Here is a 24,322-nt window from a genome sequence, read left to right on the forward strand (position 1 = left end):
CGAATTTTTGACGTGACAGGTCGAAAAGGATACCTATGTAGCCAAACTCTGATCTCCAAATAACTTTCATAAACAACAAGAAACAAATTTTCGGCAAGTTTGTCTTTTTCTGCATTTTAAAGAGGATCGTTGCGTTATTTAAATGCAAATCAAAGTTTACAACGAGCTTCCGCCGATCCTATTTTAAAAACAAACAAAAAAGAAAAATATGCTGACTCATAATACAGTCAGCAGTAGTCGGCGGCAAGAACCAAAACAAAGCAAAAGTTGGAAATTGCAGTACAGTTAGGAAGTTGCCTTTCCTGTTTTGCAAATATTTGTTTGTTTTTTCAAAGACAGAACAACACTGGAGCACTTATTTATTCATTCAGTTCTTTGTCAAAGAAAACTGTTGACATTTTTTTGTGTTTGTTGTCTTAACCAATTTGAATACTGCTATATTTTACAGTTTTCTTAGCGCCTTCTGTTCCGTTTGTTAAATGTGTGTATTTTTTCTATGTCAATGCAAGTAGAACTTCATAAATTAACATGAATACGGTAAGTGATTTCCATCTTGCAAAAACATGCATTGTATGAACTATGAAGTCAATTAAGGTTAACGATTTCTGTTTCTGCAATACAAATTATACTGGTAATGAAATAAAAAAAAGTTATGTAACAGTGGATATATTGTTATATTTGCAATACTTTTTAAATTAAATTGATTTCAATTATGACATCATTAAAAAAACCACCGATAATAGATTCACAATACATATACATGTCATTTCTTGCTTTGTTTGAACCGTTGCATGTTAACTTGCATTGAGTTATGATTAGTAAAGCATCAAATGTCCGGATATGCTTGAGTATTTCACCCACAGTTGATACCAAAGCAGTAAAACTAAATCTTAAACAACTTTCAGTGTGATGCAAACTCAGAGGAAGAACGCTTGACTTCTTCATCATGTGAAGATGAAAGTTCAAGTCTACTTCCATCGGAGAAAAGTGGAAAATGTAAAATATACTGGTATAGATGGTACATTTGTTTTGTGTTTGCCTTTCTTGGTTTGGCCCAGGGTGCTGTTTGGAACACTTGGAGCCCAATTGATGACTCAGCGGAGGTTGCTCTGGGATTCACTCCAGGTAGTTTAGTTTACTATAGAAATGATTTACATATGTACTTTTTTATCAGTCTGCCTTGATATGTATGCATTCAGATGATTCCACTCAATAGTATTTTTTTGTTGTAATGAGTAAAAATATACAATCACCTTGAGGTTTTCTGAAATACTAATATAGGTTACTGTTTGTGATTTATTTTGCAATAATGTAGAATTTGTGAATAACTGGAATCATTTGTACCTGTGTAAAAAAATGAACTGTGTCATATGTATTTGCGCATCTGCTTTTTTCATTGCCCTGCGTGTTAACTGAAATGAACAATATGGCTGCTGCACCCTTTCACCAACCTGCCCCTATTTTAGTTTGCATTGGCATGTACATTGGATAAATCTTTCTCTCTTATCAATTTTGTGACTTTGAACCTTTTTTCAGAGGAAATTACCATGCTGACAAACTGGGGTCCTATCACCTTTATTATTTCAATGCCTTTCTACATGTGGTTGCTAGACAACAAGGGTCTGAGGCCAACTGTTGTGTCAGGTGCCTTCTTGGTTGCCTTGGGAACAGCATTAAGATGTTTGCCACTAGATGTTCACATCCTTAAGTAGTATGTATTCCAGTGCATTTGTGACTATTATACCATGGTAGATTTAATGCAAATTTGTGTTTTGTTTAGTTTTATTCATGCTGGCCAGATACTGAATGGTATTAGTGGTTGTCCTGTTATGGCTGTTCCTGTTTTAATGTCCAATGTATGGTTTCCACCAGAACAAAGAATAACTGCAACAGGGATTACAACATTGTTTAACTACTTTGGTATGTATATATTTAAGTAATCATCTGCTTTATCAAAGCATTAAACAAAACTACAATTCCTGGGCCAAACTGGGAAACAATTCTGTCTTTTAGTTTTACTGAAACTTATTTCAGTTTGGCGATTGAATGTAAAAGCAATCTTAACCTAAGAAAAACTCAATCATTATAGAAATATATATGCATTGCAAAAACTATGCTAACTTATTTTTTTTTCTATTTATAGGAACTGGTGCAGCATTTATTATTGGACCACTGTTTGTACAGCAACCTTCAAACAACACAAGAAATATATCTTGTTCTACACATGTAACCAACTTTGTGTCAAACAATGGAAGTTGCCAAGAAGTTTATGCTCTCAGGTGGGCACAGACAATGAAATTACACAGCAGTGATTCTTAACTGTGGCTCGTAAATTTTTATGAAAAGAAAATAGTTCCTTTTTTTAACAGCCCTAATTGTGACTCTTCTCAAACTGTGAAAACATTTTCTCACCAAGATTGTAAAAATCATTCCAATGTATTTAAGCACCCATACCCAGTTACTAGTTTTAAATCATGTAAAATGTATTCTAGACGAAAAGATATTTCTGTTTATATTTGGAGTACTTCTTTTTTTATGTATTGTAACTTATAGTATTCTTTAAATAATCAAATGGTGTTAGATCTCAAATCAAACATGTAATGTACATGGAGTTTGGAGTTAGTGCTGCCATATTTATTTCCATGTTCATTTTCTTCCCAAACAAGCCGCCAAGCCCACCCAGTATTTCTGCATCCTTGGACAGATTGAATTTAAAGGTACATTGTTATATGCTCAATTCTAATTGAGTTATTCCTTCAGTCAAGATTGTTGGCACCAATGATTAACCATAAAAAATGATATATATTATTTTCTTTGATCTTAATTGTTAGTTCTTGCCTTACATTATCATTTTGGCACTGTATGAAGTTTGTTTGCAGTGTAGGCTAATGCACTGCTTAATAAAGCAATGAACTTATTGGCTTGGTATGCATTAAAGTTGACATAGCACAAACATTTGTGCAAATAAAGATCACACATTAACCAACAGCTGGAATTGTATCTGTGTCATTGGTCACAGACTTACTAATTTGCACAAAGTGTTGTTTTTGGTTAAGCACTAAGCATCTCATGTTATTATTCAGAGCATGCTTCATTACAATAGACTCGTCACCTTGCACTACCATTTCTTAAGACTTCAAACTGCATCTTAAACTTGCTAATTCCTGTAGAAGGCATTGATGATTCTTTTTCATCGCATTGAGATATTTAAAATCTTACCTAATCGTTATGCAGCAACCATTATTTTTCATTCCTTTAACATGTAGGTTTACTTTGCAGGAAGGTTTGATTGCTCTAAAGTCAAATGCCAGATACTGGGTAGTGGCTGTAACTTCAGCAATGGTGCTGGGCACGTGGGGAGGATGGACTGGTGTAATGCCATTGCTATTTAGTCCACTTGGCATATCCCAGGTTAGTGGGAAAATTGGGTTAATTTTATAATTAGAAACTGAACTTCTGTTCAAGTGAAAATGTCATAACAGACTACAGGAATCAGTCTGTGTAACAGGTTGGTGACCCATGGGTCTGTCTTCACTTATTAAATATCAAAAAATATTTTCAAGAAGAGCAGCAGATGATCAATGACAGTGGAATCTTTTATTTTCGAAACGGATAAATATGTTTCGCCTGTTTAAAACATTAATGTTCTTTTCTTTCAGATGGAAACTGGTGATAACTTTTAAATTGGTGAAATTCTTAAATAATTTGCACTCTTCTTAAATAATTTGCACATTCTGTTTATCATTTGTTTATTATGATTTCACAATAATTTTACTTTCTTACAGCAACATAAATGTTTGCATTCTTGCATGTTACTGTGTTATTTCATCACATTTCCATTTTATATTTTCAGAACACCAGTGACTTAATGGGATTTGTAACAACCTTAGCTGGATGTGCCATAGGCATGGTAATTGGGTGGTAAGAAAAGCATATTGTTTCAACAAACATTTTACATACATTAATTGCTTTGGTACGTGCAGGTTGACGGATCGACTGAAGGGACGTATGAAGTTAGTGCTGGTTATATTGTTTACTGTTTGTCTACTTGCATTTGCCTACTTTGTGATCCTTGCTAATAAGTGGCTCAAATTTCCACCCTTTGTAGCTCATGAAGGTAATGTAAAACTTCTGTTAAAGTTGATTTAATTAAATTTTGCACACTGTTTTGCCATGACAACAAGTCACATGATATTCAAGATATGTTTGTGGTCAGCCAAAATTTGTCTGATGATTTGAATATATAGTATGATATTGTTAGCTACTGAATACATAGGTCTTGTGACTGTAACATATTGTTTTTTTGTAAATGGGTCATAATTTCCAGTATTTTCTGCTTCATGTGTTGCTGGAAAAAATACATCATTTTGCAATTGCAACATGACAAATAAATTTATCAAGGGGGCACATAGTTTACTGACATTGATGTCCACCCATAAAAAATAAGAAAAAAAAGGAAAAAATAATAGACAAAATTAGGGAACATGCAAATATTGGCTCTGATTTTATTGTTAAGTTAATATTTAAAACATGCATTGTCCTAAAATTAGGAAAATGTGACATTTTAGAAATATTTTTTTGCTATGATCTGCCTGTCTGTTGTCAAATTATTATTTTTTAGACTAATATACTAAATTTATATTTTTTTTCCATTTTAGCTGAAGTTTGGGTGGTATTGGTCGTTCTTGGTATTGCAATGAATGCTGCTGTACCTCTTACTATGGAAATGTCAGCTGATGCAGCTTACCCAATTAGCGAGGGAACATCTGCTTCGTTTGTTGTTTGGCTTATGAATGTTCTCTCTTTTGTGTTTCTTCTTGGCCTTAATGTTTCTTCAAGTAAGTATCCCTCTGCTTACTTTTTTAAACCATGTTAAGCCAGATGCACTGGATGGCACCAATAAGTTCAGTACTTTGAATCACTGGAGGCATAAAAAGGAACTACTTTTAAATATTTTGCATATGTCCTGCATGTTTTACATTGGGTAGTTCAGTATGACCTATTTCTGATATATATATATATATATATATGCAAAATATTTGACAGCAATATGTATGTATAAGACACCAGTAATGGTTATTGTTGTCAATACTGTACAATACAGTAAACTGTGGACCTTCGGATTTGGTAGTTGGTACTGTCTGGTGTCTATTTGTTTCTTTAAATAAAGAGTTCTTCATCATACATAGGAATGGTATTGAGTGGGGATGGGCCGAGGCGAGCCAGAACCTGAGTACTCGGTACCGAGCATCGCTATTTTTGATGCTCGGCCAAGCAGTTGAGCAAACTGACCCGATCATTAAATTTCATATTCATCCCCATTTATACGAAACTAGTGTTCAAAAGGAAATGCCAATTTGTTGTTGTTTACATAATATCTGAGTGGTAACAACATAATAAAATCAACTGTCCTACTCCCAAACTAAAACAACAAGTTGACAAATGCATAATGACTTTTTGTGGTTAAAAAATCCAACATTTGTTCTTTTTAGATCCTCTTTTCGCCAACTACATTTTGCTTGCGTGTTTGGTGCTGGCTGTTCCTATCTTGGCTTTTGGTATCAAAGAAGTTAATCAGCGGCTGCAGCTCGACAAACAAGTGAAAGATGATGAAAGTGAAATTTCTTCTACCTCCTATGGATCAGTTGATTGTAATGTGAACACAAAGCGAATGATTGCAGGTGCAACTTCTGAGGAGGTTATTGCTTGATGCACTTACAATGGTGAAAAATATACTTTTCTTGTGCAATTTGTAGCAAACTAACACTGTTTCCAATTCTGCATATGTTGGACCATTTTTTGGAATTGTTTTATTGTAATGAAAACACAAACCAAATACTTAAAGGTGTAACCATTTTAGAAGGTTGCAGTACGATGGTGAAAATTGGACTGTTTCCAAAATAATTTGTAATATAATTAAACGAAAACTGTTTCCATTTTTGACTAATTTGATAAATTTTGATTTGTAATGTCTTCGCACAAGTGATGTTTATGTACTGTCCTGTCCATAGCACCTAATTGCCTTTGGTACGAGATTACTAAAATGCATATTTAAACTATTTTTCTTGTGTCATAAAATAGAAAATGAAATGTAGAAAGTTTAACTTTTAAGTTAGCAAATGCCATTATTTATTACACATGTACCAAAACTTAGTTAAAAACATGTTACATCAAATCAAAAGTGAGTTATTGTTATGTTGTGTTATACACTGTTTGCTGACTTTTTGTAGTAAAGGAAAAACTGAATTTTTGTTTACCAACTTTTTTCTGTTTTTGAAGTCAAGATTAAATATCAGTGTTATTACATATATTTTCCCTCGCCTTTTTGCCTAATTTAAAAGCAGTACATCCATGTATTACTATGTTTATTGAGTGCATTATTTCTAAAATTGCATGTTTATTACCATGACTTTAACCTAACGTCCAATATGTGTTAAGGGATTTAACTCTCGGCAGCTAGTAACTTTTTGTAGTATAATTAAGCTAAGCAATGCTGTCCATAACTTTTGCTGTTTATTGGCACTGACTTATTTACTTTATTTTTGTGTTACTGTGCTATGTTATTTAAAGTAGCCGACAAGCACTTTTATTTTTGTTTGTGCTTTCAGTGGTTACCCCCAAAATGCACCAGATATGCTTCTATTCTATTTTTGTTTATTTTTTCGAAGTGCTAAAACTTTAAATCTACCTGGGTAATTTGCTGTTTTCATGAGCCATAGTTGGTTGGTTTCTATTAAGGACTGTTAATAGCCACAATTCAATTCATTGCTACTACAGGGTGTGTATGTTATTTGCACCTATATAGAAACTTGATTACTATTTGACAAAATTGCCTTAGTTTGGTACTGCAAACCGATTACAATGTTATTCACGTGTATGGTGTAGTATGTATTCATTGTGTGTGTGAAATTAGTACATTTTATATTTCTTGCCTCAAGTAATTATCAGCACAATTATGGCATTTCCACTGCAAAATATGTACTGTACTTGTTTACTGTTTGAAAGTGCATTATTTGTATTCTGTCTTCTAATGTTTCGTTTACATATATATATATGTTTATCTTCTAGGAAAATCTTCTGCATTATTTATTGGTAAAGCAGACTCAATACAATTGCCAATAGCCTATGAAATTACTTCTTTTGGTTTGTTTTGCGCCCTTCCCGTTTTTGAGTACCTAATTTTGTAACTGTTTAAAAGCAGGTTTCTTCAATCTTCAAATGGCGCTTTTTTATCAAACAGATTATGATCTGTAATTATCGAATCAACAACGATATGAAACTTTTTTTTACAGACAAGTCCTACAGGAACTCTTGCGCAATAGTTTGTTGTGCGAAAGCGAAACTCTTTTCGTAAACAAGTTTATAGAGCTCTTCTGGTAAATGTATTTTTATTCCGACGTTTTCACGTCCTATACAGGTCAAGGTGGAAACGTCGGAATAAAAATACATTTGCCAGAAGAGCTCTATAAACTTGATTTTATGCCTGGCAGCAATAGCTTATGTATATTTTCGTTAACCTTGCTATATTACGCGAATGACGTGTCGATGTGTCCGTATATTTTTGTACTATTTGCTAAATTATATCTTACGCGTTTTGAAAGACTTACACTTTTTTTTTTTTATTCTCGCTGGGCGGACAACACCTGGCTGCCTTCCAGCTGCCTGTTTCACCATAGCTCACTTACTAGTTTTGGTTTCACTGCAGGCTCGTTGAATTTGTTTTTTATTTATTTAGGTAGTTGATCACTTCAATTTAGTTCAAATAATAAGGTTATATTGGGTAGAAGAAATGTCGCTGAAGTTTCTTGATCAGAAACATAAGTGGCCGAGACAGAGATAGAACTCACAACCATGCGAACACAAGGCGGTTGCGCTAGCTATAAGCAGTCGGTGATCCTGGCGACATCTTGAAATTGACAACACTTTCAAATGCGTGATGGGGCTCCAGCACATCTATCGGATATAGTTTACAATAACGGGAGACAGATCGGTAAGTATTTTAGATCAGACGTAGGTTAAGCTGTAGCCACATTACGCGTTGTTGAGTGCCGGCAAAGTTAACATGAACAGTAAAAGGTCAAGCATTTTTGTGTTGATAACTTAAAGATCAAGATGTTTGCAAAAACTGATGGAAAGGTAACATTATCTCCGAAATGCACCAAGGGCAAACGGCAAAGGATATTATTTAGGATTTCTATTGGTCCACATTCATGGTTCACTGAACAAGTTGGCTATGGTTCATTTTCATTGGTCCTGCATTGAGGGCAAGGTTTGTTTGTAAGTTGAAACTTTGTGGCCATTTTATTAATTAAACAAAGCTTTTACCAAAACGTTGGCGCAACAGTTGTTGTATGTATAGATAAATTGCATTTATACACCAGGCCCGATATATATGCGTAGAAACAAAATACCTCCAAAAGGATTTGAACGAATAGAACGGAACGGTAAATTAAAAATGAGTTTGCCAAGCGCTCAAACAGATATAGCAACCCAAGCCACGTGCGATGATGCTGCATCGTGCAAAAGGTACTAACTATGATAACTGCAATATATTGAATAAATAAAATACTCAAAATAACTTTAAAGGTATGCTGTTCAAAAAGGCTACTGGTCTGACATACATATTAATTATATGGTGTCTGGTTCTATGCAAAAACGCCAACCAGAGATTAGCAGAGGTGAGCATGTACAAAAACATATAGCATTCAGTTTATGGATTTGAAGTGTGTGTTTCACAACTACAAGTATGTATGTACACTTATAGGTTACTATGCTCGAACTGAAAAGATTTGGAATTTGATCAGCCAGTTTGTTTCCTTGACCAATAACTTATGTCAAATAGTCAGCTTTGGTGCTGGCCTAGATACAACATTTTGGAGATTACATTCTGCTGGCCTATTGCCGACAAGGTACATTGAAGTTGATTTCCAAGAAATTGTCTACAGAAAAATTCGAGCTATCAGGTATTACCCTTTGATATTTCAAATTGTTTTCTGTATCATTTGAGTTTTGACTTACGTCAACCTTTGCAGGAACAAATCTCCTCTTAAAGGTTGTCTTGGGAGCATAACCTCTTCAGGTAGTAGTTTTCTCCTTTGGTATTTATGTGGCATTAAAATTCAGTTTATTTGATGTTTTTAATCTTGCTAACAGATCAATCCTCTTTGCACTGTGAAAAGTACCACCTTGTTACTTGTGATCTTCGGGATACTGGGTCTTTAAAAGACAAACTGAAATCGTCTGAAGTTGACTTTAGGTATTTAAACAAAACTTAAGCAGTTTCAAAAAAATCAAAAATTTATTTGTTATCTTTGAAAGTGTTCCGACTCTATTTCTGACTGAATGTGTTTTGGTGTACATACCGCCTGAAGACTCCATGGCAATTTTGAAATGGTGTGCAGAAAGCTTTACTGACGCTGTATTTGTAAACTATGAGCAAGTGAGGATGCATGACAACTTTGGTCAAGTCATGATTCAAAATTTAAAGGTAAATACTGGAAACTAATTACAGCTATCATTTACAATTTGTTGAAAATTCGCGGTGTTATGTTATGGAATTGTGTTATTAACAAAACATATTCAATTGAATACTTGAGCATTTTGATTTTGGACTGTTGAAATGTCCAGCATGTTTATCATAATAGTTGTTATTTGTTGGTATAAAATGTCATGGCAACCCATTCAGTTTTGGTCACTATAAATACACAAGTTCATCTCAATTACTAAAGGATAGCAGATGCTGTAGGCGCACCACTCTGCAGGGTGATTGTGCAAATAAAATTTACCATGAAACAATGCTTTCTTTATTTGTTGTATTAAGTCAGTGGTTCTCAAACTTTTTACGCATGAGGCACATTAAAGCACTAAAATTGCCTTCCGCGGCACACTTTGCAGGTAAACATAACAAAGTTGTTTAAAGAATGTTATTTTTCAACCTTATTGTGGTGAGTAATGATACTTTTCATTACCAATAACTAAAAAATGAGCTTTGAAATGTGGTCATGCACACAAGTATTTAGTCATGAAGTTTTGCGGCACACTTGGAAATCTCTCACGGCACACAGTTTGAGAATCACTGTATTAAGTGCTGCGCAATATTTTTGCAACCACAATATAATTTGGTAAAATGTTTGTCTAACAATATTGCATTACTTCCAAGGCTAGAGATTGCCTTTTAACTGGTGTTCATCCCTGTGCAAGCCTTGATTCCCAAATACAAAGGTTTACTTCTGCCGGTTGGCCATGTGTTTCCTGTGATGATATGTGGACTATATACAATAGTCTTCCAGACAGGAGGGTAACTATGACAGAAAATTAAATATTTTCAACCTTTGACTGATTTCTTATGATGGAAACTATTTTGATTAGCGAATTGAAAGAATAGAACTACTCGATGAATCTGAACTGTTGCAGCAATTAATGGAACATTACTGCCTTTGTGTAGCTGTTAAAGATGTATCAGATATTGGTAAGATTTTTAAACGTAAAAACTATTTCGACACAGACTGTAATTAAATTTGAATGAAATAAATATAACAATGTTGTATGTCAAGTTTATGTTGGCATTTTGCATTTAGGTTTAACAGACCTGCATACTTGAGGAGGCAAACGTTCAGAGCAGTACTTCCTATTTCACTGTGAACACACTTTAAGTAAAGAGAGAGACTTGCTTTTATTGCAACAATTTGCAAACGCTCGATTTTTTCTTTGAATAAAAAACAAAAGTTCTTTTTTGTTGAAGTATGTCGTTTTTTATTAACATGACAAGTGTCGTAATGTGACCTGCAATTAAACTAACAAGAACAGTCCGTAATTTGGGACTCCAGTAACCTCACTTTATTTACCTAAAAAGGCCTGTACTGGGTAAATATTGTAAAAATGTTTCGTATTTGTGGCGGCTACATGTGTAGAGGTGGTCTTGGGCTGTCGCATATAGCAAGCTGTTATATTTTACAGTTTACTTATTGTCAAGTTTGCGCGCGAACCGTTTTGTTATGGAATAAATTTAAAATGCGGTGGCCGGTTTAAAAACATGTATCGCATTTGGGACTGTCCCAACCAAACCGCTTGAAATAAACAACAAACAAAGGCAAAGACGAAAAAAGATTTGGGGGTGTAAACTGTGAAGCAAGTAGTAAGTGTTGGTGGATTAAAGTATGAATTTATTCCAATAGAATCACCAGTATCTGTTTACTGCAATTAAAAAACAGTTGTGGAAACTATGAAATTCTGTTTAATGAAGTTTAATCTTTGTCACAAAATTACTATTTTATCACCAATTAAATTTTTTTTAACTAGTTTTTAGTCATTATTAGAGTCTGGTTGTTTCACTGAAGAATTTGACATTTGTATTTGTAGGTGTTAAAGCCATTACAATAGGTGAAATAGTGTAATTTATATTCAATGCATGTTATTTTCTGGATAAGACCATGACAACTAACATCAAGAAAAGCCAGAAAATCCGTAAGTTTTGCCGTTATTTTACTCTGGTGCTATATAAACTATGTTTGCATCATGCAAATACGCTCAGGAACAATGTGTACCGTTACATTATCTGTTTTGCAGAAGAGTTTATTGGACATGGTTCAACAGTGACATGTGCGGTGCTCGGTCAAAAATCTGGTCGTGTAATGGCCACAGGGGGAGAGGATGGAAAAGTTAATCTTTGGCATGTTGGATCACCCAACTGCATATTGGTAGTTTTTGTTCACCCAATTTTCTAGGATCGGATCCCTATTCAATTAAATGGATTATGAGATTATCTGATATGAGTTCAACCAGATTTGTCTGCAATATAAAAAGTCTTAAATTCAAGACTTATCTTAGGGCACAATCCCGACATAAACTTTATAAATCTTAAATATAAAAGTTTCATATAAATTCACACAAACCACACTTACATAAACACAAATAAAAAAACAAAATTTGAAAATTTTGAAGAATGGTCAATTGAAAAGAAAAAACTATTAAAAATATTGGAACACTTGAGTGGAAAATGGCATATTTTGCATCATTATTGTTTTATGCAGAGTCTGACTCCCCTGAGCACATCTGTTGAAACAGTCCACTTTAATGCAAGTGAGGAACTGGTTTGTGCTGGTTCAAGATCAGGGGCATTAAGAATATGGGATTTATCAACAGCCAAAGGTAACTGAATGTTTTTGGCTCTTTTCGAGTAATATTTTACATTGACACACTTGGTTTGTATGTTGTATAATTTCTGTATAACGCTGGTATACATTATCAATTAATAAAGAATTTAGTACATAAAGTGTTGCCAGCTATATTACATAGACAACTATTGAATTACCTATTTACCAAAATTTTTAGTTGTAAGGCATTTGACTGGACACAAAGCTGCAGTTAGATCAATTGATTTCCATCCCTATGGAGAATTTATCGCATCAGGTTCAGATGACCACAAAGTAAGAATGTGGGATGTTCGTCGTAAAGGTTGTATCTTTACGTACAAGGTATGTTCTTGAAAAACTGGTGTATTATGCCACTGCTATATATGTGTGTCATATGAGCTGTGTTATGTTATGCAGGGCCATGATGACAGTGTTAGTGATGTTGATTTTAGTCCTGATGGCCGATGGATCGCTTCCGCATCTAGAGATGGAACATGTAAGGTAATATCATGCAATCTTATTTAAAATAGTGGTTAGATGCAGTTGTAAACATTGTGGCCATTTTAAAGCTTTGGGATATCACTGCTGGAAAGTTGCTTCATGAATTAAAAGACCACAGTGGACCTTTAACTTGTCTTCAGTACCATCCTCGTGAATTTCTTTTAGCAACTGGCGGTAATGACAGGTAATTTATTGCTAAAAAGATGTTTTTGTGTATAAGCATGAAGCCATTAGATCAGTGGTTCTTAACCTTTTTATATCGGCCCAACCCCTACGATATGCTTCATCCTTTGGTCGAACCCCAAAGTTACATCCTATAGGTCAGTGTTTCTTAACCTTTTTAGCGCTCGTACCCTTTGAGCTTTGAAATTTTTTTCTCACTTTGAAATTTTTTTTTTCTTTAATGTTGAATGCATACATTAAACAGTATTGTAAGTAGTACAAAACCAAACCGTTTAGACATACAACAAAGTAACTTGTTACGCATTTTTCACAAACATGCCTAATTTCCCCCTGCATGTCGTACCCCCTGCTTTGGTGCTTCGTACCCCCAAGGGGTACACGTACCCCTGGTTAAGAACCCCTGCTATAGGTTTTTAATAGGGTTGAATTATCCGGATATCGGATAACCGGTTAACCGATTAACCGATTAACCGAAGGAATTTTTGTTATCCGATATCCGGATATTTTTGTGTCGGTTAACCGGATAACAAAAGAATAGCGCCGCCTACGCGTTTTATGCATTTTCAAATAATTTGTTCGGAGGGATAAATTTTGAGATACGAAAAAGAAATGTTCGAATGTCCTGGTGCATTGTGGGACATCTCCATACATTTAGATATGAATTTCCCACAATGCACCGGGTAACATGCGGCAACTTAGCTAACTTGCAACGAAACATAGCTAACTTGCGACGCAAGTAACTAAGTTGCCGCAAGTTAGCTATCTTGCAAGTTTTTTGTTTGTTTTCATAACGGCGTCCCATACTGCTTAAGCAGTAAATGCGTAAATTTATTATATGCTGGACAATTATGAACACTAAAACGACATCGGTGCCACAATTGGATGATGTTGGTATAGACTTATTATTATCCGGTTAAACGGATAGCTAATTTCAAAATATCCGTATATATCCGTTATTCGGATAGTGGAAGTTATTGATATCCGAACCAACCCTAGTTTTTAACCCATTGTGGTTGGTGGGTCATAATTAGTTTTTGTTCAAACGTAGTGGCAACAGTTACTGTTTGACATTTTGTTAAATTCTGACATAATAATAATAATGCAAGCAACTTGTTTTAGGATTGCTTTAATTTCGGCAATTTTAAGTATTTAACGAAATGAAGCATTGTATTTTCATTTGTACACAAACATGAAAAAGATTAAGTAATAAGTTTTTGCTACCTACAAAATCTCGTTGTTTTTCTGCTTACGAACAACGTAAACCTTCGAGCAGGTGTGCACAGCCTTTTTGCTAAGACAGCCTGCATCTTATTTCACCAACGGCCACCATTCACCTGCTTTTTTGTTTTAAAATACTTGATTGATACCATATATATACCATCTAATAGCGCCCCAAAATCCCAGGTTAATTTCTAGCTTGGTGCACAGATTGAGCTGCATAGCGTGGAGATCAGTCTTTAAGTGTTTATGATGTTATAATCTATATTGTGATGCTTGTGGTACCTGTTTTGTTTGCACACAATAGGCGTACAAAAAGTCTGACGCATATGGTTATTAGGCTGGCAATACTCTTTACTACCACAAAAACTGTTTAGAGCAGTTTAAAAATCAAAACATTTAGCAAAAGAGTTTTATTTCCATCATGGTCGCCTGTACATATATTTTAATGAACATGTTCACGGCCGTACAAACTCGACTCTGCGGCGGCATGCAGCCATACGGCCGCAGGTTGTGTACCCTTGTCTTAGTGTAACGTTCCAGCGTTTTGATATTTGGCAAATAGAAATGCTATTTTTAGCGACATGGACCCTAAAGTTTGACGAAAACGAGTATTTGTATTATACTTCAAAAAGACCTTCGTCGAACCCCTGATTCGGCTTTGCCGAACCCCTGGTGTTCGATCGAACCCCGGTTAAGAACCACTGCATTAGATGATAAGCTGTATACAGGCCTGTTACTTCCAACAAAAAAAGTGTTTTGCCCTTGGATGGCTACACTAGCCAATACAGCCTATCTTTTATCACCACCTGCACTGATGAGTCCTTATAGGTTGAAACAGTGTGCACTGTCTGCAGCTTTTTATGTTTCTCTGTTCTTGAATTTGTATTTACTGCTGCAGGACATGTAAAGTATATGATGTCGAACAATTTCGGTTGATATCAAGCACAACTCCAGAAGCCAACCCAATTCAGAAAATTCTTTTTGATGAAAGTGGTGAACGCATTTACACTGCCTCACAGGTATCATTTAATTTGTGTAATCAAAAAAACTGGTCAATTGCAAAAGTAAATAATAGTGGCTCTGATTTTTACGTCTCATCAAAAATCTTTGAATAGACCAGTGGTTCTTAACCTTTTTGGTGTGGTTTCCCACTAAAGTCAATCACCAACTTCGAATTTCCCCCTCTGTTATTTTTATAAACATGTTTTGTGCCCTACGTTAACAAAAAAATATTCTTTAAATGAAATAATTTTGTGGAGCGCTTTGGTCTGGACCCTAACGGTATACTGCAATCTTATTTAGTTTAAATAGTGCTACTGTGAGAGATTAAACTTTTTGGAATACTGAAGAGTCTGCTATGCTTGCATAAGTCATTTATTGCATCACAATCAACAAAGGAAAGGCTTTTATTCGCGCACAACAGCAAAGTCATTGATGGTTTCAGTCTTGTCTGTGATGTAACAAATGGCCTTTGGATTTGTATGTGTCTTGTAAACCTTGGTTAAATCAATCTTACATGTTGTTGCAGAATAATTTTAGTAATGTAGCTTTCAACGGTTAATTCAAAGCCGGATTCGACCCTCGTGCCCGCGGTTGCTCTTTTCAAGCTTACATAATTTCCCTCCGAAAACATTAAATTTCCCACCGGTTAAGAACCACTGGAATAGACAATGTTACTAAATTTTATTGTTGAAAATTTTCTACAAACTTAAGTTACTTGCCAGTAGTTTTGTGCAACTGTGGGTTTAACCTCCTATCCATTTGTATTATAGGTTCATACAAAAACTACTCCTGTATGTTAACTTATTTTTTACTTCTCAGCTAACTGAATTTTCATATGCCGCAAAACAAATAAATGCTCTGTATTTCAGGACTTCTGTAAGGTATTTTCATGGGAGCCTAGATGTCAGCATTTGGATACAGTAGCAGTTAAGTGGGGAAGGCCAGCAGATATTACTATATCGGCTGATCAGCTGGTAAGTGGTGGTATGTAAGGGTTTCTTAAGTGGTTTGATTGGAAAAAGTGCAAAAGCCAATCCTTAAAAACATTGCATATAAGATACACTAGAAAGTTAGAAACAGTACATTTTGTTGTTTGGTTTTCAAAGATGTGTACTATCTATGTACTGTTAATTGATTAATTTCAAAGATGTGTACTATCTTATGTACTGTTAATTGGTCAATAGTTAAATGTATTCTTTTTATTTTAGATGGGATGCTCTTTTAGTCAAAATATAGTTTCAGTCTACATTATTGATTTAAAGGTAAGGTATACAATTGCTTGTTGATATGCATACCGAATTGAGATTTTGAAGAAAGTAATAACTAAACAAGTTACAGCCTAGTGGTTGTTTCACCACACCTCTGCTATTGAATTGAATATAGCTAGTATCCTTAAATGGAACAAGGATAGTGATGGAAAGGTTTCCTGTCCCATCACTAATTTTTAGAAACTTGTACATTCCACAGTGAGTTGCGAACGCTGTTTTGTAGATATCCAGAGCGGCAACAGAGATTTGCCAATAACCTTTTGTAAGGTCAATCTTTGTAAAGTACCTGCTGGTCGATAACTCATGAAACACTTCATCCGCAGTTGGCATTGGTTCGTTATCCAACACAGTCACCTTATTTAACTTCCGGTAGTCGATGCAGATTCGATTTGAACCATCTTTTGTTTTTGACGATGACCACGGGTGAAGCATATGCTGATTGCGATCTCTGAATAATACCCTTTTCCAGCATATCTTCAATATCGTTTTGGAGACCATCCCGCAGCTTGTAAGGTACTGTGTATGGTTTTGAACGAATTGGCTTAATGTCGGTCAGCTGAATACGGTGTTCGGTAAATCCATTTCTCCAGGAACATCACTAAATATCTCTTCATAGCTTCTTACAAGGTCTCTAACCTCGGTATTTTGATCCTTTGTCAGTCCTTCCCAAAATTTGACCGAGGGGTCTCCACGACATTTGCACCTGCCCACTTGCCCCTGTTGGGCCATCTTCTGCACGTGTCTTTCCGAGCTACATACACCTTCAACATGTTGATGTGAAAGGTCCAACGCTTTCCATTGACGTCCAGGACGTAATCATTAACAGAGACTTTGCCAATCACCGTAAATGTTCCTTTCCACTGCATTGGGAGCTTGTTGTTGCCGGTTGGAAGAAGTAACAACACTTGTTGCCCTACCGCAAGCTTTCGCGGCTTTGCTTTTTTGTCGAAGTGCCTTTTGTACCTGGCCTGTGACTTGCCCAACTCTTCCCTCGCCAGCGCTATTGTCGTCTCTATCCGCTTCTTTAAGTCATTGACGTACTGATAACGTCACTTCAGGAATAGTGGCTGGGCTGGTCCACATCTCGCGCAAAATTGCCATTGGACCACGAATTGTCCTTCCATAAACAAGCGGTGAGAAGCCTGTAGCCTCCTGTGCGACCTCGCGATATGCGAACAACAACGCGTTTATAAACCCATTCTATTGCTCATTCTGGTTGCTACACAACCTCCTCAGCATTCGCTTTAGCGTGCCATTGAATTTTTCAACAAAGGTGTTACACATGGGATGGTACGGTGTAGTTGTTAGATGTTTAATTATGAGGAGCCGTTCAGTCTCTTTCATGTATTCCGACATAAACTGGGTCCCCAAATCACTCAAGATTTCATCCGGAATCCCTAACCTGCTGTACATATCCACCAAAGCCTCAGCAACCGATTCTGCCGTGATTTTTTTAAGCGCCACTGCCTCCGGATAACGTGTTGCGTAATCGACAAGTGTTAAAACGGTGTCCTTCCGCACTCGTTGGTGAATAGGTCCGACGAGATCCACCGCCACCCTCTTAAATGGAACATCAATCAGAGGTTGACTCTGTAGGAGCACCTTGTGTACGCTACCTTTACTAATTGTCTTTTGGCAAATGTCACATGACCGACAAAAAACGTCGGACGTCGTCTCGTATACCAGGCCAGTAAAAGCTCTGCATAATCTTGTCACATGTCTTTTTGATTCCCAAATGTCCTCCCATGATCGAGTCATGAGCAACTTGCATAATTCTACTTCGCACAGGAACGGGTACAGCCAGCTGTCTCAACCAATTTCCTTCATTTACTTTGGGGTGCAAATACACCCGATAAAGCAGTCCGTCCGTGGTCACAAACTTCGTTATTTGCTGTCCTCTTACCATTTCATCATCACGGTCCCGCAAATCGTCCAGAGACTTGTCACATCGCTGTGCGCTTTTAAATCCATCACTGTCCGTAACCGGCACTGTTTTACTCTTTTCCTTCTGGGTCCTCGTAGTAACTGCACATACTTTTCCCCACATGGATCTTCAAATCCACAAATCGTGTGCCGTTTTGGCCAGACATCACGCCTCCACTTCACCGCTGTGATATGGACTGTAATTTTAGCCACCTTGGCTTTGACCAGCTTGCCGTCGGCTAACTCGATAGTCCCGTGTTTATCCAGAAGCTGATCGTCATCCACAAACTTCTTGTTGACCAAGATTCCAGTACATCCGGTGTCTCGAAGTGCAGTTACTTTATGTCGACCAACTCGACCTTCAACAAGCGGCAAACGTGTGGTATTTCGTCGACCAAACACCATTTCACCTTGTGCTTTTTACGCAAGACACCTTTGTCGGATTTGGAGGGTATGCACGTGACCTGCAGTCCTTCGCAAGGTGCCCCACTTTATCGCAAATAAAGCACTTTCTCGCTCTCTCTACAACTTTATTTTCCTTATCTCCTGCCAACTTTCGGTTGTGCGCCATTAAAAATTGTTCAGCGATTGTCGTTAGATTGTCCAGCGTGTTAGGTGCTTGTTCTCTAATGTACACAGACAAGTCCTCCGGACAAGATTTTAGGAATTGCTCCTTGACAAACAAATCACTCAATTCGCTCCAATCTGTGTTGTGGCCAGAAAGTTTTACCCACTTGTTTTGATAACTCTAAATCCTCACGGCAAATTGCTCTGGACTCTCATGTTCCTCGGGTTTTGCCATTCTGAATTTCACACAGTAGCCTTCTTCCGTAAGATCGTTCCGATTTTGTAAGGCATGCTTCAACCGGCGATAATCAACCGCATCAGTATCCGAAAGTCTTGAGTAGACTTCTAGGGCTCTCCCTGTGAGTAGCGCGCTTAACGCTGTAGCCCACTTTTCTTGCTTCCAACTGCTATTTGTGGCGAACCTTTCAAGCCGTAACAAATAGCTATCAAGCTCATCTTTACCGTCAATAAATACAGGTAACTTGGGCACGTTTGCTCTGCTTCCAACAGCTACTTTCTGCCTGTCGCTGTTTACTTGGGCAAGCTGCATCTCGAGCTTCTTTAATTCAAGTTCACATTATTTTAGTACAAGAACCTTTGCTTTCTTATCGGCTTCACATTCTTTTTGTGCAAGAACCTTTGCTTCCTTATCGGCTCCTAATCGTTTTTCTTCAGCTTCTCGGACCAGACGCCTTTCTTCGCGTTCTAGAGCCTGCTGGTCAGCTACAAACGTCATCAACTTTCCAGAAAATTCCATTTGCTTTCCCATCTCTAATAGTTTCTCCATGCTGTTTACAAGAGGTCTGCTGAAACACACATAAATAGGATCCAAACTAAACTTTTAATCAGTTTGCAGAAATCCCGGACGAGCCCCCAGAATTGTCACGTACTAGTTTGCAAATATACATACAAGTGCGACGTGCGTAACTTTTCTCAAGGTCAGCGTTTAGAGATAACCAAAAATAGTTCTTTCCAGTTCAACTGTATTCATAGAATAAATCACTACGCCCAAAACGTGTTGCAATAACACATTAACGCATTGTTATGACACACACTTATGACGTCATAAAGCATTGCCCAATTTTGGGTTTACTGGTTGTGACACAATGCCTTTTGTGAAATTTTTGTTATTTCTTTTGCAGAGTTTACGCAAAACACCTCAAGCAATTTTCGACCCAATGTCAACTAAACAGGAATCACCTAAACCTATTACATCCAATATCAGGTAAAGCAGTTTTGCATTTTGTTTATAGCAGGGTTCTTCAACGAGGGTAATATCGTCCCCCCCCAGGGGGCGATGGTGACAATTTTTTGAGTTGGGGGACGATTTGGCTTTAAAGGGGGGCGATTTCAACATTACTTATTGTATAAATATGTACAAGAACTGTGAGACTCAGCTAACTTTACCTTACAAGCAGATTTTATTCGTCTTGCAAACACCATGTACACGGGGGGGCTTGAGCTTGAACATGTTGTCATTTGAATACATTGTGTTTGCTGGCGATTGTTTTATTTTTTTGAGCAAGGTTGGGCATTTAATTTGCCACAAGGGACACTTTATTCAGGCTATGTATGGTGACAGGCCATACTTTTGTGCCAGTGCCCTCGAGGGGCCGATTTCGCTAAAAAGGTTAAAGACCTCTGGTTTATAGTCTTGTTTTCAAGTAAACTATTTGATAGAAATTAAAAAGGAAATTTGCTATCCCTATTCAAGTACATAAACACCTTTACATTTTTAATTTTTGATTGGACCAATGTATTATGTGCTTTTTTGTCCCAGCAGACAAGCAAGCAATGTGACAACCCGACCACATACATCAATCGGTGTTCCAGCAAAAGAACCCTTACAGTCACTGCAGCATCTAAAGGTGTTGTGCTTCTGTTAAATCTATAAATAATAATTTTTGCAATGGATATGATACAGTAGACTACCCGAGATTTGAACCTAACCTTTAAAAACTACAGTAGTACATTTGAATTTAGGATTACCATAGTTAAGTTTAACATAAACTTTTACTACAGTTGGAAACTTATTTTCTGTCATCCACATTGTGCAAAATTTTACTTAGTGACATTAAAAGGTTTTCTTGCAGGAGAACCAAGGGCCAAGCAAAAATGCTCCAACCTATTTGAAAGCAGATATTCCACAGGAAAAAGAGAAGATATTCAAACCTACATCAACAATACGTAAATCTAGTTATATGTATCTTACTCTGATAAAAGCGACATGCTTTATTGTTCAAACATTTCAGCAAATGCTCATGTCATCATCAGTGATATGAAGGGCCAAATCACCTGAACCACATAAAAGATTGATACAAATTGTGAAACAAATGCTGTATAAAAACGATAGATAAAATGGTGCATGTTGCTTTTGCATCTTTTTGGGTCAATATTGTCGTTGTTAAACTTATAAAAATCCTTGTATAGTGTTCCAAAGGACATTAGTTTTATTTTGTCACTGAGGAAGCTAATATATTTGTTTTTCCAGCACGCTCTCCTACAAAGGAACAAAGTGAACCACCAGACTTTTTACCACCCAACAATGCAAAGCCCCCTTTTCCCAAAAGCGAAACCAAAACCAGCATTTCCAAAAGTGAACCACAGCTGAACTCAGTCTCCGCAGACAAATCAAAGCCCATGGCTAACAATCCACCACCCCAAGTTGTGCAAAACCAGCCTTCACAAACTCCATCAACACTGCCAGTAAAAGAGGTTCCTTCGAAACCACAAAGACTAGCTAAAGTGGACCCTAAAGTTTCAGAAACAAATGGCGTAGCTGTGTCTATAAAACCAGAGCAGTCAAAGCAACACAACAAACCTTTAGGCGGTGCTTTGAGTTGGTTTGACTCCAAACAAGAAGTACCAACAAGGGATGAGAATATCCCAGAACGGCCAGGAGCTTGTGATCCTGTAACACCAACTGAGCATATACCTCAGGTATGTTTATAGGATGAATTATACAAACATTCATAGTGTTCGGGCTAGCACATTATTCTTGGCAATAGTCCACTTTGATACATATAAGATTTGCTGAAATACGGACAATGTCATTTTCAAATGTTATATTCAACAAACAGAAGATGCTTTTAATTGAAAAAGTCTTGCAGATGTAAAACTTGTTTGATCAATTTAAATTTAACTTCAAAAACTATTTGTTCAGAAGCCAACTATGGGAATGTCGACTGTCATTCCAGCTGATAGACAAGATCCTGTTGACTTGGATGTCAATGCATTTCTGCCAGTAAGTGATAAAAACAAAAATACAGTGACAGGGTTTGATTGCTGCCCTGGTGAATTCATTTTTTATTTTCAGCCAAAGCGAGAAGCTTCTACAGCTCCAACTACGGCTGCAAACGATAATGAGGCAATTTCAATTATTCGCAAAGGCATTCAGTCAATGAGGATTGTGTTAACAAACCGACACAAAAATCTAGAAATTGTTCGTGCTTTGTGGACAAGTGGTGATGTTATGGTATGTGCAAGTACTTAGCAAGCATTAAATGATGTATACTTAAGGCTTAGGTGAAAAGTAACTTTTAAACAAAATCTGATGCATACATTAATAGTTTGAACCAGTCAGTTTTAACTGGAAGGTACTCAGCTGCGCACCAAAGCAACCAAAAGTTAATTTAATTGGATTGTCTGATATTTCTATAGTAATATATCGTCGGCCCTCCAAATTTAGGGTATTTTGTTGGTGCACACTGCGGTAAAAAATTTGATGAAACACTAGTTCCAACAACTGCTGTAATGTTATTGCTTGATGCAACACAGAAGCAGGATATTTTCTCACAATTGTGGCACCTTTTTACCTATTATGGGTCCCCTTCCCTGTGAAATTTTTAAAACGGCTATACTTGCTAAACCAGATGATTCTGGATTTCCATACTTTTTTGATTGGTACATTACAGCTTATTTTAAAGTATTTTGTAACTTGAAGTTGTATATATCCATTTTTACCCCTTTACCCCCAAATATTTGTTTGTTTCTTAACATGTTAATGAGAAGAAATACAAGACTTAACCTGCTGAAATTTTAAACAGCTGTGGATAGGGTGCTCTTTGTTGCAACACAGAATCAGGATATTTTCTCACAATTGTGGCACCTTTTTGCTTATTCTGTTTCTACATTCTGTGCTGCCATGTGTTGCTAACTTTGGCTATGTTGGTTCATGGAAAATAAAAGTATTTCTTTTTCACAGACATCAATTAATGCTGCTGTCAAAATGGAGGACCAAGCTTTGGTTGTTGACATTCTAAACATTCTTGTTCTAAAACCGTGAGCCACATTTTTTTAATTAACTTAATTTTACTGCCTTGTTTTTGTAGTATTTTTTACAATCTTTTATCTATTGTTTGTCAATGCTAGTTCACTTTGGAGTTTGGACCTTTGTATGAAGATGCTGCCCCAAATTAAGTTACTCATCACAAGTAAATATGAAACGTAAGTTACTCATATTGCAAGCTAAAAATAATTGAAAGATTGTGTTTTTAGTTTGTGGTAAAGGTAGCTTTTCCCAACAGGTATATGAATGTTGGCTGCAATTCATTAAAATTGGTCCTGAAAAATTTTGCACAAGTCATTCGTTCAAACTTGAAAACACCACCTTCGGCTGTTGACATATCAAGGGAGGAAAGGTATGTTGGAAAAAACAAACAAATAGTTTAAGTAAAGTTTAATTGAGCACTTCTTAACTACTTAATCATATATTACATTATGATAGCTGGCCAAAGCATCTGTTTAAAAGAAAATTTATGTGGGTGATAAATTAAAAAACCCATGTTTCAAAGCATCAATCATTAAAACTTTTTTATATGTTACAAATCAGAAACAGTGTTAAAGAATAAAAAATTGAGCTAGCATTTGATATTAATCCAAAAGGTATCATTGTGGCCTATTATATTGTAAATTTATTTGTATTTCAAACCAAAATTATAGTTACACCTCGTAATTCTTAGGCACAGAAAATGCAAAGCTTGCTATCAGGACCTGGCCAGTATTCGCAGCATTTTGGAGTCTAAACAACAAACTTCTGGCAAAATGGGAAGTCAATTTCGTGAGCTTAAAATACTAATTGGAACCTTAGAATGAATTGGAGATTTTTAAATGGTGCTTAATGATTTCATGTACTGTGAAATACTGACTACGATGTCTGTTATACATTCCTTTCTTTATATTTTGTTTTCCTTCTGGTGCTTGTTTTTTGCCAACTGTTAAATGCCTTATCGGTGATGTGCTGTTCCATCTCTGCAATTGAAGAAACCTACTTTTGTGACGGCATTAGAAAATTCAATGAAGAACTGTTCTTCAAAGGGCATACTCACTATCCACAATAAAAGTTCCTGGATAGTTATGTCTTAGGATTTTGTCTGGATATGCAGAAGATCACAACCAGTGATGGGACAAGTACCCGGTACTCGGTATCAAAGTATTTTGCACAAAATTAGGAAAAAGTTCTGCCAGGTTGAGTGTATGTTGTTCGCTATTGTGAGGATATCACATTTTTTACATGTTTCTGCATGT

General features: G+C 36.3%; 3 protein-coding genes across 4 annotated transcripts; all 3 read left to right on the forward strand.

The window, feature by feature from the left end:
• Positions 1-383: 383 nt before the first annotated feature.
• Positions 384-7,602, forward strand: LOC145218812 (solute carrier family 49 member 4 homolog). Its single transcript, XM_080086218.1, has 11 exons — positions 384-537; positions 906-1,125; positions 1,537-1,711; positions 1,781-1,920; positions 2,144-2,279; positions 2,582-2,717; positions 3,280-3,411; positions 3,854-3,921; positions 3,984-4,117; positions 4,659-4,838; positions 5,493-7,602. Exons 1-11 carry the CDS (start codon positions 529-531, stop codon positions 5,708-5,710), a joined length of 1,548 nt encoding a protein of 515 aa, XP_079942344.1. The 5' UTR covers positions 384-528; the 3' UTR covers positions 5,711-7,602.
• A 546-nt stretch (positions 7,603-8,148) lies between these two features.
• LOC145217828 (leucine carboxyl methyltransferase 1-like) lies at positions 8,149-11,018 on the forward strand. Its single transcript, XM_080085170.1, has 9 exons — positions 8,149-8,526; positions 8,587-8,678; positions 8,765-8,963; positions 9,033-9,079; positions 9,154-9,256; positions 9,319-9,487; positions 10,160-10,297; positions 10,369-10,468; positions 10,578-11,018. The coding sequence occupies exons 1-9, from the start codon at positions 8,393-8,395 to the stop codon at positions 10,598-10,600; spliced, it is 1,005 nt and encodes a 334-aa protein (XP_079941296.1). The 5' UTR covers positions 8,149-8,392; the 3' UTR covers positions 10,601-11,018.
• Positions 11,019-11,334: 316 nt separating this feature from the next.
• LOC145217827 (katanin p80 WD40 repeat-containing subunit B1-like) lies at positions 11,335-24,152 on the forward strand. Of its 2 annotated transcripts, none has more exons than XM_080085167.1 (19): positions 11,335-11,463; positions 11,566-11,696; positions 12,030-12,147; positions 12,331-12,473; positions 12,549-12,632; positions 12,701-12,816; positions 14,935-15,055; positions 15,908-16,012; positions 16,247-16,300; positions 19,939-20,021; positions 20,577-20,664; positions 20,890-20,983; positions 21,288-21,736; positions 21,960-22,040; positions 22,113-22,271; positions 23,001-23,077; positions 23,168-23,242; positions 23,323-23,436; positions 23,758-24,152. In XM_080085167.1, exons 1-19 carry the CDS (start codon positions 11,430-11,432, stop codon positions 23,888-23,890), a joined length of 2,259 nt encoding a protein of 752 aa, XP_079941293.1. In that variant the 5' UTR covers positions 11,335-11,429; the 3' UTR covers positions 23,891-24,152. The 2 variants fall into 2 exon arrangements, with proteins under 2 accessions (XP_079941293.1, XP_079941294.1); XM_080085168.1 differs by having other exon boundaries at positions 20,580-20,664.
• The last annotated feature ends 170 nt before the right edge of the window (positions 24,153-24,322 follow it).

Source organism: Phallusia mammillata, chromosome 3 (genome assembly GCF_965637545.1).
Source record: "Phallusia mammillata chromosome 3, kaPhaMamm4.hap1.1, whole genome shotgun sequence".
NCBI lineage: Eukaryota > Metazoa > Chordata > Ascidiacea > Phlebobranchia > Ascidiidae > Phallusia > Phallusia mammillata.